Raw genomic sequence first — 13,609 nt, 5'->3', positions numbered from 1 at the left:
GTGGGATAGGTGCTCCCGGGGGTTGGGGTAGGTGCTCCTGGGGTGTGGGTTGGGTGCTCCCAGGGGTCAGGGCAAGTGCTCCCAGGGGACAGGGTAGGTGCTCCTGGGGGGTGGAATAGGTGCTCCCGGGGGCCAGGGTAGGCGCTCCCAGGAGGTCGGGACAGATGCTCCCGGGGGGTCGGGGCAGGTGCTCCTGGGCGGGGGCGGAACAGGTGCTCTGGGGGTCAGGACAGATGCTCCCCGAGGTGGGGGGTGGTTCTGGAACGCGTGTGGTTGCTGGAGGCCTGCCACTGCCCACTGGCCGCAACCCGGTGGCAGGGCCAGTTCCGAACAGACTGTGAGATAAACTCCTGCCCCGCCCACTCCCCACTCTCCAGCCACCTCAAAACCCCTCTCCTGCTGGCCGTTTCCCTTACCCTGCAGGCCACGCGCCACGGCGTGGGGGTGCCCAGCAGGGACCTTCTGCGGACAGAGCTCCGTGTTATGAGCATGTGTGTGGTTTGAGGGGAGGCCAAGTTGTTCTCTCCTTTCGAATTACACAATAGCCTATTTTGCACAAATCTGGCCCGACCTGGTCGGGCTCAGGGCAGCACAGAGCTCCGCTTGTAATCCCGCCTCAGTCAGATAGCTGAAAACCAGCAGTGGCATTTTTTACTTAATACCTTTTTAAAACATTACTCGTGTGTGTGTGTGTGTGTGTGTGTGTGTGTGTGTGTGTGCGCGCGCCCGCCTGCCCAAGCGGATGCTCATTCTGGCTTTTGGCCTTCCTCCCTCCCTGTCTGTGTTCCTTGTGCCAGCTGCCAGGTTGGCATTGCTATCTTTTCCATCAACAAAAGCAAAGCATTTGGGACTTTATTGAAGGTGGCATTCTGGAAGGCACATCAGTCACAAAAGGGGTTTTGCAGAGAGGCCTTGGACTCAGGAACTTGTCATCTAAGATCGATAAGACGGATGCGAGCATAACCACTTTAAAGTAAAATTGTTAAGTGAACGCACTCTCGGGGAGTGACGTATCAGTCCAGGACCTTCCCTGAACGGCTTCTCCAGCCACCTTCGTCGCCCGGGATTTGGGGACAGGCTCTGTGCTGCTGGTCCACAGTGCTTGGAGCGTGTCGGCTGTTACTGTGATTTCCATCCCCTCGGAGTCCTTGCCACAGAAGAGTCAGGCGGCTGTTCCTGTAGAGGTTCCTCTCCGCTCCCTTTCGAGCGTTACCTGATTTTGTGTGGCTTAGGGTCTCTGCTTGTGTCATTTCCAGATTGTGCCCCTGCCCCCAACTCTGTATAGCCAGAACGAGTAGTCTGGCCCGGAGAAAGACCCGGACCCACGGAAGGTGACCTGGGTGTTCTCCCTGCTCAGAATTCTGTTCCCCGGGAAGCCTTTCTGGAGCACAGCTTTCTGGTCTATCAGGAGGGGCCGTTATCTTTGCTCCTCCCATCCCCATGGGACACCAGGTCCCTAAGGCCGTGGGCAGAGCTGCTCTGCAGGTCGTGAGCAAGAAGCATTCAAAGTCATGCATCTTTTGGATTCAAGGACACTAGGAGGATGCCCGTCAGGCTGTGGCACAGCCCTTGCCAGGCCCCGACGTCACTGCTGACAGCGGCCCCCAGCATGGGCACCCGAGCCCCTCCGTCACCTGCTGTCACCGGTCCCACCTCTAGCTCCCTGCCTGTTCCTTGCCTCCATCCACCAGAGTTCACCCTCCGCCTGGCGGCTTTGGGCGCAGGCCCTGTGGCCTCCGCCCTCTTTTTTCATTATGATTAATAAATTTGACTGTTTACAGGGTTTTAGGTTCACATGCACAAAAAAGAGCCGCAGGTGAATAGAGTGTCCGTATGCCCCTCTCCAGTTTTCACTGTCATTACTAAATTTTATGTATTTATTTAAAGTGTTTATTTATTTATTTTTGAGAGAGAGAGAGAGAGAGAGAGAGAGCACGAGCAGGGGAGGGGCAGAGAGAGAGGGAGACACAGAATCGGAAGCAGGCTCCATGCTCCGAGCTGTCGGCACAGAGCCCGACGTGGGGCTCGAACTCACGGACCGTGAGAGGTCGGACACTTAACGGACTGAGCCATGCAGGTGCCTCTATTTATTTTTGAGAGAGAGAGAGAGAGAGAGAGAGAGTGAACAGAGGAGGGGCAGAGAGAGCCAGGTTGGGGAGACAGAGAGAGAGTTCCACGCAGGCTCTGCACTGTCAGCCCAGAGCCGGATTCGTGGCTCGATCCCGTGACCCTGGGATCCTCACCTGACCGAAAGAGCCACCCAGGTGTCCCTGTTTTTGTTTTTAAGATACGCACAGAAGATAGGAGAAAACACACAAATGTTTTTTGGGTCGTGTGATTTAAGGAACTTGTATCTTTATCCTTCTCTGAGCGTGTTTCCCAATTTAAAAAAAAAAAACCATTAAAAAATAGGCCAAGGATTCTCTTATAGTTGGCTAGAGAGCAGGGGCTGGGAACCAGGTTTAATTTTGATTAAACAGGCTCCCACAGGCACATATGCATTTAGAAAATAGGACTCTGTGAAGAGTAAATATTTGTGGCTAGTGTTTCACAGACACACCCCGGACACGCAGGCTTCTGCCGGACATTCTGGGCCGGAGCTGGGGTGGCTGGGGTGGAAGCCGCCCTCTGAGCACAGGGGACAAAGGTCTTAGGTTCCCTGCTCCCTGAGTGATTGGATGGGACCTGTTTTCTCCTCTGCAAAACCACGCTTCCAGGAGGCGTGTCCCCCAGAGCCTCCAGTGAGGGACACACACCCACTTCGCATCTGCCGTGCGGGAAAGTGCCGTGTCGTGAGCACTTGTGTCCGGGAATCTTCCAGATCTTCCAGCATATTCTTTTGATTATCCTCCACGGTGGCAAACATCTTCACTTAGAGCTGGTTTGGTTTTCAGCATCAGCTGAGAGTTGTCTGCAGTCGGGTCTGGCAGTTAGAGGGATTAACCGAGGAGTAACATCTGAGGCCCCGGGGGAGCTGGGGCTCCAGCCTTGCCCACCCGGAGGCCGCGAGCCCCCGCAGCGTGGCTGGTCCTAAGGAGATGCGCTTAATGCAAAACACACACCGGACTGTGGAGGCTTAAAGAATGCAAAACAACTCATTTTTCTGCGTATTGATTACATATGCCGAACTCCTACTATTTGGGGAATAACGAGTTAAATGAAGGTATCTTGCCCAAACTAATCTTCCTCGTTTCTTTTTACTCTTTTTTTTTATGCTTATTTTTGAGAGCGAGAGACAGCGTGAGCAGGGAAGGGGCAGAGGGAGAGGGAGACACAGAATCCGAAGCAGGCTCCAGGCTCCGAGCGGTCAGCACAGAGCCCGACGCGGGGCTCGAACTCATGAACCGCGAGATCGTGACCTGAGCTGAAGTCGGATGCCCAACCCACTGAGCCACCCTGGCACCCCGGGTTTTACATTTTTAAATGGTTGGGAAAAAATTGAAAGAATTTTTTGTGACGTGTGGAGATTTGTCGAGCTTCAGGTGTGAGTGTCTATGAATCAGCTTTCGTTGGGTCACAGACACGCTGGCCGGTTTCTGTCTGCGGCCCCTTTCACACCGCAGGACCGGCTGCCCCCAGAGCCACAGCGATTACTGTCTGGCCTTCCTCAGAGCCGCCTGTCGCCCCCGGGGGCGAGGGATCATGGAGAGTGTTGGCACGGGGGAGCCCGAGACGGGCTGAGTCCGGGAGAGCCGGGGGATTCGGGGGCCGGGTCCTGGCAAGAGCAGGGGGAGGTCCTTGGCTGGTGGCTGAGGAGGTGAGGGTCCCAGGACTGTGATTTTGGTGGCGATGCTGATGTTGGAACCTCAGGGATTCGGGAGAAGGGACTGATGGATCTTTCTGGGCAAAGATCTGTGCAAGGGAGGGGTGGCTGCGGGTCTGGCAGGAAGCTGTTGGAAGAATCCTGTGCTTGGGAGAGTCAGTGCCCTTCTGGGGGAGACCTGAGAGCAGAATTGGGGGCACGGGCGGGGCCCTCAGAGAGTCAGAGGGACTGAGGACCTCGCCTTGAGCCTCCTGGCTCGGACAGCAAAGGGCGGCCCCCGAGACCACCCTCTGCCCCAAGAGCTCACGCAAACCTGGAAGCAGAGAGAGCTTCACCTAGGGGGCACCCTAAACCAGCTCTGGATCTGGGGAGAAGTGCACACAATGCAGGAAGTTCAGAGAACGATGGAACATACCCCGTTGATAATTCAAAAAATTTGGTTTCTTGTGGTGCAGCGTACGTGACGTGAAAAATTACCCTCTAACTTTCCTAAGCGCACGGTCAGGTGGCGTTAGGCACATTCACGCTGCTGTCCCCACCGTCCGTCTCCAGGACATTTGCATCGTGCCAGACTGGACTCTCCCCAGTAGCACTGACTACCCGTCTCCCCCCCCCCCCCCCCGCAACTCTCTCTCTGCGAATCTGGAGACTCTGGGCACACTGTTTGTCCTTTGGGGCTGACCTGCCTCACTCAGCCCAGTGTCCTCAACGTCCATCCATGGGATTGTAGGTGTCAGAATTTCCTTCCTTTTTTTTTTTTTTAAGTTTAATTTGAGAGAGAGAGAGAGCGTGAGTTGGGGAGGGGAAGAGAGAGAGAGAGAGAGAGAGAGAGAATCCCAAGCAGGTTCAGGACTGTCAGCATGGAGCCGGACGCGGGGCTTGAACTCATGGACCGAGCGATCATGACCTGAGCCGGATCCAAGAGTCGGGTGCTCAACGGCCTGAGCCCCCCAGGCAGCCCAGGATTTCCTTCCTTCTTAACGCTGGATGATGCCACTGCGTGGATGGACCACGTTTCATTTGTCCCTTCCCAGTGGATGATTTTACCATAGTGGCTTCCCGTGGCGGCTCCGTGGCAGCCCCCCCGCCCCCCGGAGAGCCGGCCTGCACGCTGCCCAGCGTGGCCTCGGTCCCGGACACCCACCATCTCCGACCAGGAGGCAGCATGGCTCTGCACGCGTGTCTCGTTTATGCGGGCGCGCTCACGCCCGTGGCTTGTTCCACGGCTCCGTCTGGTGGTCCACGTTCGCAGTTCGGGTTTTAAGGACCCGTTCCCTTTGAATCACTCGCGCGTTGATAATCCGCGACAGTCGCTTTTTTAAGGCCCGATGGGAAGCGCCCGGTCGGTTCACACGGGCTGGTGCCCGGGCCCCTGATGGTTGGGCTTTCTGCACAGATAGAAACTGCTTCCGGCCCGTCTGCGGGGTGTTGGGCTTTCGTAGAATTTCTTGTTGTCCGCTCTTCACCGAGTGGGCGTAGAGCTCCTTCTGCCAGTGAACCTCTAGGAGTTCCGTGTTAGGTGCTGCACCGAATCTTTCGTCTCTCATCTGGTTTTTTAAAGAACGAGTTGTAGGGAGACTCAGGTCCCGCAAACACGGCTCGTGACACCCTTCCCAGCCGGGATGACCCTTCGCTGTGCTGGGACATCCGGCTGGGCCTGGGGGCTGACGGGGTGCATGGGGGTGAAGCAGGCCGGGAAGGACAGGGTGGAGGAAGGACCTTCCCTGGGAAGCACCACGAGGGGTGAGAAGTTCAGGAGGGGAGGGCTCGTTGGCACACACACAGGGGTAAAGACTGAGCAAAGAGAAGTTGAACAGTTTTATGAGATCGCTGAGGGGAGGGGGGAGCAGAGCCCCTCTAGACGGGGCGGTTAGGCCCCGGGGGACGTTTTTGGTTGTCGTAGTGGGAAGGGGGCTGCTGGGGGCACCCGGTGGATGGAGGCCAGCGTAGCCTCCACCACTAAGAAAGGCCCGAAAGTCTAGAACCAAGTGCGCCCTCCCCATGGCCTTGAGCTAGCGGGACGCGTTCCGGTAGCTAGTGAACCACCATTCATTTCGAGCCTGCTGGTGTGAGGCCCGTGACCTTGGCCTGATGCACTCTTCTGTGTCTTTGTCCCCCAGCCACGTCTGGACGAGCCCCGCCTGGGCCCAAGCGTACAGAGGATGGAAACACTCCCCCCGCCATGTCTCTGGGCCGTCTCCTTCGCCGGGCCTCCTCCAAAGCCTCGGACCTCCTGACCCTCACCCCGGGCGGCAGCGGTGGGCCCCCCTCCGTCCTGGATGGGGAGATCATCTACTCCAAGAACAATGTCTGTGTGCACCCACCAGAGGGGCTGCAGGGGCTGGGGGAGCACCACCCAGGTGAGCCCCAGGAAATGGGAGGACCTGGGCCACAGACCTGGGGGAGGGGAGGGCCTGGGGAGGAGGGCTGGCTTTTGTTTTTTTTTTTTTTTAGTGGTTTTTTTTATGTTTATTTTTTTTTCCAACGTTTATTTATTTATTTTTTTTGGGGGGGACAGAGAGAGACAGAGCATGAACGGGGGAGGGGCAGAGAGAGAGGGAGACACAGAATCGGAAACAGGCTCCAGGCTCCGAGCCATCAGCCCAGAGCCCGACGCGGGGCTCGAACTCACGAAGTGCGAGATCGTGACCTGGCTGAAGTCGGACGCTTAACCGACTGCGCCACCCAGGCGCCCCTTTAATGTTTATTTTTGAGAGAGAGAGAGAGAGAGAGAGAGAGAGAGAGAGCGCAAGCTGGTGAAGGGCAGACAGAGAGGGAGACAAGAATCCGAGGCAGGCTCCAGGCTCTGAGCTGTTGGCACAGAGCCCGACACGGGGCTTGAACTCACGAACCGTGAGATCCTGATCTGAGCCGACGTCAGACGCTTAACCGACTGAGCCCCCCAGGCGCCCCTGCCTGCTTTTCCTTCTAAACTGACCAAGCCCCTGCTTTGGAAAGCTTTTGTGTCACTTCTCCATATGCCCTGATTTCCCCATCTTCCAACGGGCCGGCGACCTTTCATACACATGGGGTGGGGGATGGGACGGTTTAAGGGGAATCAGCCTCAGAAGACATTAAGTCATTGCAGGGCTGCTGGGAGCAGGGAGCCCCGTTGGCCGGCAGGGAGGAGAGGGGGCAGTCCTCTTCTGGGGGGGCCCGCCAGTGCCCGCCGGCCCCCTCCGGGGTGCAGGTGGCGGGAGCGTGGCCGTCACACTAGGCGCCAAGGCTTCGCCCCTCCGGCTGCCGGAAGGCTGGGCTGAGAACTGGCTGGAGGCTGGGCGGGCCTGGGAGTCTGGAGACGCGGAAATCACCAATTCTGTGATCTGTCCTCCGGCCGCACCGTTTCGAAACTAGGGAAGAAAGCTCTCCCCTGGGGTCTGCAGGAACCCTGCGTGATCCTGGGGCCGTGCCTGGGGACACGCCAGCGCTAGGGGCTCTCAGTAGCTCCTGGGGTGGGACACCTCTCCTGCTCTCCTTTGGCCAAGTCACAGAGAAAGAAACAGCCTACCTTTCCAGGGCTCACGTTGTATCCCGGGCCCTGCAGTGATGGCCGGCCGCCCTGCACACTGAGGGGCCGCGGGTCACAGCAGGCAGACAGCGTCCACTGTTTCCAGGACGCGCAGCTGCCCGTGGGTGTCCTCCGGGCAGGGGGCAGAGCTGAAGGTGTTGGGCCCGGTCGTGGCCGCCCGGCACAAGCTCCTGGGCGGGCCGGTGGTTCCCTCAGCCCTGCTGCCCCCACGGAAGGAACAACACGAGGAGTTAGTGACACCCAAGTCCTGTGCACGTGACTTGAAACAGATAAACGTTATGTTCACCTCAGGAGAGTGCCCCGGGGACCCCTCCAAAAAGAGGCCTCTTTTTTGGGTAAGGAGGCTGGTGCTCGGAGAGTCGAGGCCACTCCCGATACTAGCACAGGGCAGGGGCGGGGCCAGCGCAGGCTCTGGTCTCCCCTCATTCTTCCTGCGGCCTCCCCTGGCTGCTGAAGGATGCTCAGGGTCCCTAGTGCACCTGCTGCCTGGCTGCGGCCTGGGGACTTGCCTCCCCCGGTGCAGACAGAGGCCCTGTACCAGATGTCAAAACATCTAAAAGTTATAACTCACAGGTCTGAGCACGTTACTGTATGCAAATTATGTGTCCACAAAATACTGAATCGATCAGCTGCTCAAAATACAAGAAGGTTAGTTACGGTAATGAACTGTTTGGGGCAGTATTCCCTCCACCTGCCTTGGTAAGTCTGCCTTTAAGGTCATCCAGGTGGCTATGCACAGATTGGGAACCATCGGCCCCTATAGGTCCCAAGCAGGACAGCCGGCCTCCGGGCCAGCTCTCTCCTGCCCTGTAAGGGGCCTCGGCATGCACGTGTGGACACCCCAGCCCGTCTGCAGGCCCCACACCCGGCTCGGGATCAGGCCCAGGGAGCACAGGGATTCCTGGGGAGTTCCAAGGTCCTGTATCCCGGGAGTGTGCTCCAGCAGGGGGCGCGAGGCCGTGGATGCCTGACCACAGGGCCAACCCCGAGGATTCGAGGGCAGGAGGCTGAGGTTCTAGGGCTGGGTCTGAGAGCGGTGGCAACTCTTCTGGTCTAAGTCACAAGGAACAGCACACGAAGCCTTTGGAGAGCTTCGTGGTGATCCTGTCGTGATGGGGGGCTGGGGGGCAGGGGCAGGGGCCTGGGGCTCCCTTTGTAATCCCCAAGCTGCAGGATCTGAGGGTGTGGAAACCCTGGGCCTCGCCTGCACCTTACCGTTATCACAACTGGCTCATAGCCCCTGAGTCTCCTGGAAACGGGACAGGGCCCTGAGACTCTTGTACCGGTTCTCAGAGCCCCGAGGGGCACGAGGCCCCAACTTCTGCAGAGACCAGGAGGCCTGGGTGCCTAGCACGATAGACGCAGGGATCAGGACGTCCTGAGATGGCAGGAAATGCCGCCTTCCCCCCAGACTGAGCGCTCAGGAGCCCAGAGAGCCCCCCACTCGCTGCCGCCTCGGAGGGGCACTGCTTTACTCTGTCCTTGTCAGCCGTCTGGTGCTTAACATCGAGGACGGCCCCTTCTTCCAAAAAGCTGCACGAAAGAAGAAATGCTGAGGCCACGAGTGACCGGAAAACGCTCAAACACCCCTCTTTGGATTTATTTTGTGCGAAACAGGAATAAAGTCGACAGCCTCCGTCCCTCCCAGCGGTGGTGAGGCCGGGCTCCTGGGCCCCTGGGCTCTCCCAGACCTGGGGAGAGTTCTGGGGCCGCCAGACCGTGGCCAGGACGGGGCTCTGAGCTGGAGGAGGGCTCCCCGTGCCTGGAAAAACGGCCACAGGCCCTGCGTGGGAGCCCGGTGCCCCGCCTCTGCTGAGTGGCGCTTAGAAAATGCCCACGGCGTTCATTGACCTCAAGGCCGACCGTGCTCCCCAGCTGTGCCGCGTGAGACCAGACGGAGGCGCCAGGCGCACCGCCGCCCCTAACCCGCCTGTCCTCCTGACCCTCCCAGGATACCTGTGCTTGTGCGTGGAGAAGGACGAGCTGCTGGGGAGCACCCTCATCCTCACGTGGGTCCCCAACTCTCGGATCCAGAGGCAGGACGAGGAGGCACTGCGTTACATCACCCCCGAGAGCTCCCCCGTGCGCAAGGCACCCCGCCCGCGGGGCCGGCGCGCCCAGAGCCTGGGGGCCCCCCGCCAGCCCTCCCCGACGGAGGCCAGGCCCGCCCTGATCCCCAGAGACGAGGACACCGCGGCGGTGGCTCAGAGCGTCCAGGACGCCGTGCACGTCAGCACTTCCCCCCCTTCCGAGGACGGGGAGAGGCTGGCCCCGGGCTTGGGGACGGCCCTGCCACCAGCCCACAGCGACTCCGGGATCCTGTCGGCCGTCAGCTCGCAGGATGGGACCGAGGAGGGGCGGGAGCCGCGGCCCGAGGCCGGCGAGGAGGAGGGCTCCCTGGAGCTGTCCGCCGAGGGCGTGAGCAGGGACAGCTCCTTCGACTCGGATTCCGACGCCTTCTCTTCGCCCTTCTGCCTCTCGCCCATCAGCGCCGCCCTCGTGGACAGCGGCAGCTCCGTGTTCCTGGACAGCGAGAGCGGGTGAGTCCTGCGTCCGTCGGACCCCCAAGGCCCCACCGAGGCCTCCTGGGGAGCAGTCGCGTGTGTCACAGCTCTGCTCCCTGAGCGTGAGCACCGCGTGCGTCTCGCCCCGCCAGGGTCCCGCTCTCCCGGCGCCAGGGCCCCGGCACCCGCGTCCCGTCATTTGACGGTGCCCAAGGGGGTGGTGAAGGCGGCACGGTGCGGGGGAGGGTTCCACCTGCTCTCCCCGTCCCTTCCCCTCGGCGGCCTCACGTGGGATAAGCCGTCCCTGCTCCGTAACCCAGACTGGAGGCCACGGGGCCAGGCCCGGGGAACCTCGGGGGACAGTAGACTGTTGGCCGTCAGAAAGCATGCTCGGAGACTTCCCTGACTCCCGCAGCCCTTCCTACGCTCTGGTCCCTGCTCCCGTTTAGATTCCTAGCGAACCGCTGGCGACTGCTGTCATTTAGCCGGCACGCAATTATTGAGCTCAAGCTGTGAGCCCCGCACGTGCTGGGTGTGGGTGGTCCAGCATCGTCTGGGCACCGGGCACGTGTGCCCCCGATGACCCACGACCACCCCGAGCCCCGTGCGGTAGGTCCTAACATCACCCCCGTCTGCAGGGAGGGAGAGCGAGGCTCAGAGAGGTGAACTAGCTTGCCGGACGTCACAAAGCCAGCACGCTGGCCGAGCTGGGATTTGAATCCGGCTGGGTCTGCACCAGACCCGGAGCGCGTAAGGTCACGCGGGACGGACGTAAGCCGGGGCACAGAGGAGAAGGAATTTGAGGGAAGGGATTTGAGACGGAATCTTTCCTGATGTTGTCCCCTCCATAAGGTGTGTTCCGTTAGAGCCCGGGGGGACCGATAACCTTTGTCTCAAGTGCTGCAGAGCAGAGAGCGTTTCAGGCGGAGCAGTCGGCTGGACCCGGTGAGGGTCACTGAGCTGTGTGTATTTCCCCCCAGGGAACCAGGCTGGGAATGAAACTCGAGCCTGGCTTCCCACCGCGGGGCTTGGTCAGAGCCCCCCCTGGTGGTGCCATCTGCCAGTGCAGCGATACCTGTGGGTGCCCAGCACCCCCAGGGCCAAGGAGGAGGGACAGGTGTCCAGCACCCCCAAGGCCCAGGTAGAGAGAGAGGGGAGACAGGTGTCCAGCACCTCCAGGGCTGAGGCGGAGGGAAAGGACGGACAGGTGTCCAGAAACCCCTGAATCTCAGTGGAGAGAAAGGAGGGACAGCCGTCCAGCAGCTCCAGGGTCCAGGCGGGGGGGACGGGTTTGGAGCTCCCACCTTTACTCTGAGCCAGGGGTGCCGGGCCTGGCCTGTGGCCTCATGGCTGAGGTCTTAGTGGCGGAACCCAAATCAGGGCCTGGAGTCCCGATCAGGCCTTGTAGGGCCCCTGATCACGTAAGGAGCTTGGATCTGGGAATTTGGGAAACCCGGTTGGCTTGAGCCTGGGAAACCTCCGTGTCTCCTTGGAGCTTCTGTCTCCTTGTTCCTAACGTGGGGGTAGTAACATCCATTCTGTGGTTACCCGGTGAATTCACTCCTGGTTTCCTCTTTCCCCTCCCTCCGCCTTGCTGCTTCCCTACCCTGGCTGCCCATGAGAATCCTTCGGGGGACCTTTTATATGCGCCTGATGCCCGGGCAGTTCCAGATGATTCTGGAGCAGTGATTCTCTCCTGGGGCCGGTTCTGCTGTAGGAGACATGTGGCAACATCAGGACACATTGTGGTCACAACTGAGGGTGGGCGTGTTTTTGGCATCTGGTGGGTGGAGGCCTGGAATGCTGTTCACTAAGTGCCCCAAAATGCTGGGGACACAGCCGCCCACGACACAGTGATCCTGCCCGAATGTCTCAGTGCCCAGGCTGAGCACCCTTCCCGGTGGCTCTGACCGCCCCCAGACGGCCAGGGAGGCCCAGAGGGTGGGGGGGGGAAACTGTCTTGTTTTTCTAATTGTGGTAAAATAGACCTAACATCAACTTTGCCACTGTGGCCATTTAAAATCATGCAGCTCCGTGGCATTTAGCGCATTCACGGTGTCGTCCACCGAAGACTGCTGTCTGGCCCCAAAATGTTTTCCTTGCCCCTGAAAGAAACTCCACACCCACTAAGCGGTCACTGGCCATTGCCCCTCCTCCAGCCATCACCCGTCTACCTTCTGTCTCTGTGGGTTTGTCCGTTCCGGACGTTTCGTATCAGTGGAACCGTACGGTCTGTGGCCTTTTGTGTCCGAGCATCGTGTCCGTGTCATTGCAGGTGTCAGGACCTCGTTCCTGTTCGTGGCTGACTAATATTCCAGGCGATTCTGACTGCGGTCGGATAGGAGAGCCCCACCCTCAAGGGAAAGCAGGGGGGTGGGGGTGGGGTGCAGGGGAGTTGGCCACCGTGTGAGGAGGTCTTCTTGTAATAATGCTTTAGGGGCCGTATTTTTGCTTTCCGGCCCCCAGCCCCACCCAGGTCAGCTTAGGGTCTTCTGTGCTTAGAGCTGCTTCAGAGACGGCGGGCTGATCTCTGGGTGTGTGCAGGGGCCGTGGTGTGGTCAGGGGGTGCCTCCTCCACCAGGGAGCCCTGGAAATCCGTAACGCTTGCTCCTCTGGCCCGAATCAGTCCGGTTAGGCTGAGGCTTTGTGCTGTGACAGGACCCACACGGACAGCATCCCTCCCTGCCTCCTGGCCTGGAGCGTGTGCATCTCCCGGGGCTGACGGGGAAACAGCCTGTGTCCCAGGCGGGACCTAATAGGTGTTCTCGACCCAGCCGTGCGTGACAGGTTGTCGGGAGCTTAACAAAGCGGATGTGCATTGCGGAAGACGCTGGGGGCAGGCCCTGGAATCTGCATTTTTCATAGGCGGACGGGAGCCAGATCTGGGCACTGGGCCGGACCCTGCAGTACACGTTTGCTTCTTTCCTCTCTGAGCCACGTGTGCGATCCTCGTCTCCCCCACCACATGGGGGACCCCCGGAAACAAAGATGGTGTTCCTCGGCTCCCTCCCCCTCCCCCGCCCCGAAGTCTTGGATGGGGCTGGAAATCCTGGACTAAACGGTCGGCTCTATTGGACGTTGTGGAACCCACCTGGCCGCAAGGGAGGGCAGCGTTGGGCTGCCTTGAAAAGGCCTGATGCCCAGGGGCTGCCCGGACCAACTAAGCCAGCACTGCTGGGAGTGGGGCCCAGGCGTGGGCAGTGTTCGAATCCCCCAGGGAGCTCCAGTGTGCAGCCTGGTTGAGAACCACAGCTCTGAAGGGGACGGCGGGAACAGGGGCGTGGTCCTTGTGCCTTGGACAGGGGGGGCGTCTGAGCTGAGGTCCGGAGTGCCCGCACTGGTTGGAGCGGACACCGCGCAGCGGGGCTTGGCTTCGAGGACTGCAGTGCGCCCATAGCCCCTCCTGGAACCAAGGCTGCTAACTTAACTGGGAACTGGGTCCCCAGGAGGGGTGCAGGCAGGCTGGCTCGCGGGGTCCCTCTAGTGGCAGAACCGGAGAACTACATGCGGAGGCTGTGCGTCTGGCTGGGGGGGAACCAGAAGAGTAGCTCCTGTCTCTGAAATCAAATGTCTTCTAGGACGCCTTCCTCTTCTTCTTCTTCTTCTTCTTCTTCTTCTTCTTCTTCTTCTTCGATGTTTTTATTTATTTTTGAGACAGAGAGAAAAGCACGAGCTGGGGACGGGCGGAGAGAGAGGGAGACAGGAACCACAGCGGGCTCCGCGCCGACAGCAGAGAGCCCGACGCGGGGCTCGAACTCACAAGCTGTGAGATCACGACCTGAGCCGAAGTCAGATGCTTAGCGGACTGAGCCA

General features: G+C 59.8%; 1 protein-coding gene across 2 annotated transcripts in view; it reads left to right on the top strand.

Moving 5' to 3' along the window:
• TBC1D16 (TBC1 domain family member 16) overlaps positions 1–13,609 on the top strand; it is a 76,906-nt gene that overhangs the window by 6,770 nt on the left and 56,527 nt on the right. For both annotated transcript variants that reach the window (XM_043585763.1, XM_043585762.1), the window contains exons 2-3: positions 5,884–6,123; positions 9,244–9,832. In XM_043585763.1, coding sequence (XP_043441698.1) covers positions 5,946–6,123; positions 9,244–9,832 — 767 coding nt within the window. In that variant the 5' untranslated portion in view covers positions 5,884–5,945. The remainder of the gene's footprint in view (positions 1–5,883; positions 6,124–9,243; positions 9,833–13,609) is intronic.

Source organism: Prionailurus bengalensis, chromosome E1 (assembly GCF_016509475.1).
Source record: "Prionailurus bengalensis isolate Pbe53 chromosome E1, Fcat_Pben_1.1_paternal_pri, whole genome shotgun sequence".
Classification (NCBI taxonomy): domain Eukaryota; kingdom Metazoa; phylum Chordata; class Mammalia; order Carnivora; family Felidae; genus Prionailurus; species Prionailurus bengalensis.
This window is presented reverse-complemented; position numbering and strand designations above follow the sequence as displayed.